This window comes from Orycteropus afer, unplaced genomic scaffold (assembly GCF_000298275.1).
Source record: "Orycteropus afer afer isolate SDZICR_OR568_19922 unplaced genomic scaffold, OryAfe1.0 scaffold00015, whole genome shotgun sequence".
Taxonomy (NCBI): domain Eukaryota; kingdom Metazoa; phylum Chordata; class Mammalia; order Tubulidentata; family Orycteropodidae; genus Orycteropus; species Orycteropus afer.
This window is the reverse complement of record NW_006921602.1, coordinates 20,756,665-20,758,509: the sequence shown is the minus strand read 5'-3', so window position 1 is coordinate 20,758,509 and position 1,845 is coordinate 20,756,665. Positions and strand designations below refer to the sequence as shown.

At 37.6% G+C, this 1,845-nt stretch overlaps 1 protein-coding gene across 1 annotated transcript in view; it reads right to left on the bottom strand.

Moving 5' to 3' along the window:
* ALDH1A2 (aldehyde dehydrogenase 1 family member A2) overlaps nt 1-1,845 on the bottom strand; it is a 164,933-nt gene that overhangs the window by 17,976 nt on the left and 145,112 nt on the right. The window contains exon 12 of the mRNA XM_007958479.2: nt 1,650-1,724. Within this exon, the coding sequence (XP_007956670.1) occupies nt 1,650-1,724 (75 nt within the window). The remainder of the gene's footprint in view (nt 1-1,649; nt 1,725-1,845) is intronic.

The following is a 1,845-nucleotide window of genomic DNA, read 5'->3' as shown; positions in this document are numbered from 1 at the left end:
TTAACACACATGATGATATAACCTAGAAACCAACCCAGGTATGGAGGTATCCAAAGTAAATAAACCTACAAGATTGTAAACAGGGAACCAGAGACATCAACTGACAAATGAGGACAACTACAAACCAAAAAGAGAGAAAAAACTGTGTCGTTACAGAACTTCTAGATGGTAGGGAAGTCAAGACAACTACAAGATAGAACAGACTGTTCTAAACGTGAGAAGAAAACTATAAATCACAGGGTAGCCTCAAAGAAAAATAATAAACCTTCACATCAAAAAAGAGGACCAGCATAAATATTCAGCAAATACTAAAACAATAGCAATGAAGGAAGTGTTAACACGATTCATAAACAAAACAAGCTCAGCATAGAAAATTATACGGAACAAAGAAATAGACACCATGAAAAACTATATAACAAAAATGACAGCAACAAATTCATATTTGCCTATAATTACATGTCTGTCAAGGGACTTATCTCTAAGATTTATAGCAGAAGAGTGGATGTCCAAACTATGGTACATACACACAATGGAATGCTATGTAACACTAAAGAATAATGTAGAGTCTGTAAAACACCTCATAATATGGATGAACCTGGAGGACATTATGCTGAGTGACATAAGTCAATCACAGAAGAACAAATATAGTATTAGTTCGTTGTTGTGGAGGGTCAAGGAAAGGTTTATATATGGAGGAAAACTTTCTTTGTTGGTTACCAGGGGTGGGAGGGGAGGGGAAGGAACACTGAAAAAAAAAATGCATTGACCCATGTCACTTTAGTTTTGTGTATTTCACTGTACATAAATTATATTTCAATAAAATGCATTTAAATACATAAATAAAACCTGACAACCCCCCCCCCCGAAAAAAAGTGGCATGGAGAATGAGCATGGGAGTTTGTTTCCTCTTGTGAGCCCCAGGATGTACAAAAAATGAACATGGAGCCATTCAAAAAAGAGGGGAATTTTTTGGGATGGTGGTAGTCAACCCAGGAAGTCCCTGGCTACCATTCATCTCCTGACCACTCAAAATGTACCATTTGTTTATGAGCCCTGCAAGTAAAATCCCTTTTGAGTATTGCTCTCCCCCACCACAGTCCCATGTTTTAGGTCCCCATCATCTCAGGAGGGCTCTGCCCAGTTCTGATACTATCCCTGAAGAGTCCCTGAGCCTGACTCCCAGGCTTCCATGCTTTCCTATCTTTGTTCCTGCTATTCCCTCTGCCTAGAATGTTTGCCTCTTAAAGTGCTGAAATATTATTTCTTCCGTGAAGTCTTCTCTGACCTGTTAAGTCTGACCACTTCTATATGTATACGATGGTTAACATACTTCTATAATAACTCTTATTATATGGAATTACTGGTATATTAACTTTTCTCCAGTCCCACTTAAGGTAAAAGGATTATGTCTTATTCATTAATGTAACATGTAGTACCATGCTTGTTGTTGTTGTTGTTGTTGTTATGTGCCATCGAGTCAGCCCCGACTCATACTTAGTGTATGGTAATACATGGTCAATAAAAGTTTGTTTATTGAATTATTAAGAGTGAGAGAATTAAATTATTATGTAAGAACTCTTTGCTGGTAACCACAATACCTGTATCACAATGCTGATAATCATAATGCTCCAGCAAGTTTGGACACTTACATTTCTCTCCCATTTCCAGACATCTTGAATCCTCCAAAGGGGCTCTGGGCGTTTAAGGCATTGTAACAATTGATCCTGAAAGAAGGTAAGATAGTATAGTGAGTTACAGTGAATTCTTCCTGCACAAAAATAATCCAATTGGCACAGTAGTTCTTCTAAAAGTTTTATTTTTTTAGAGGCGGGGCAAGATGGCGGA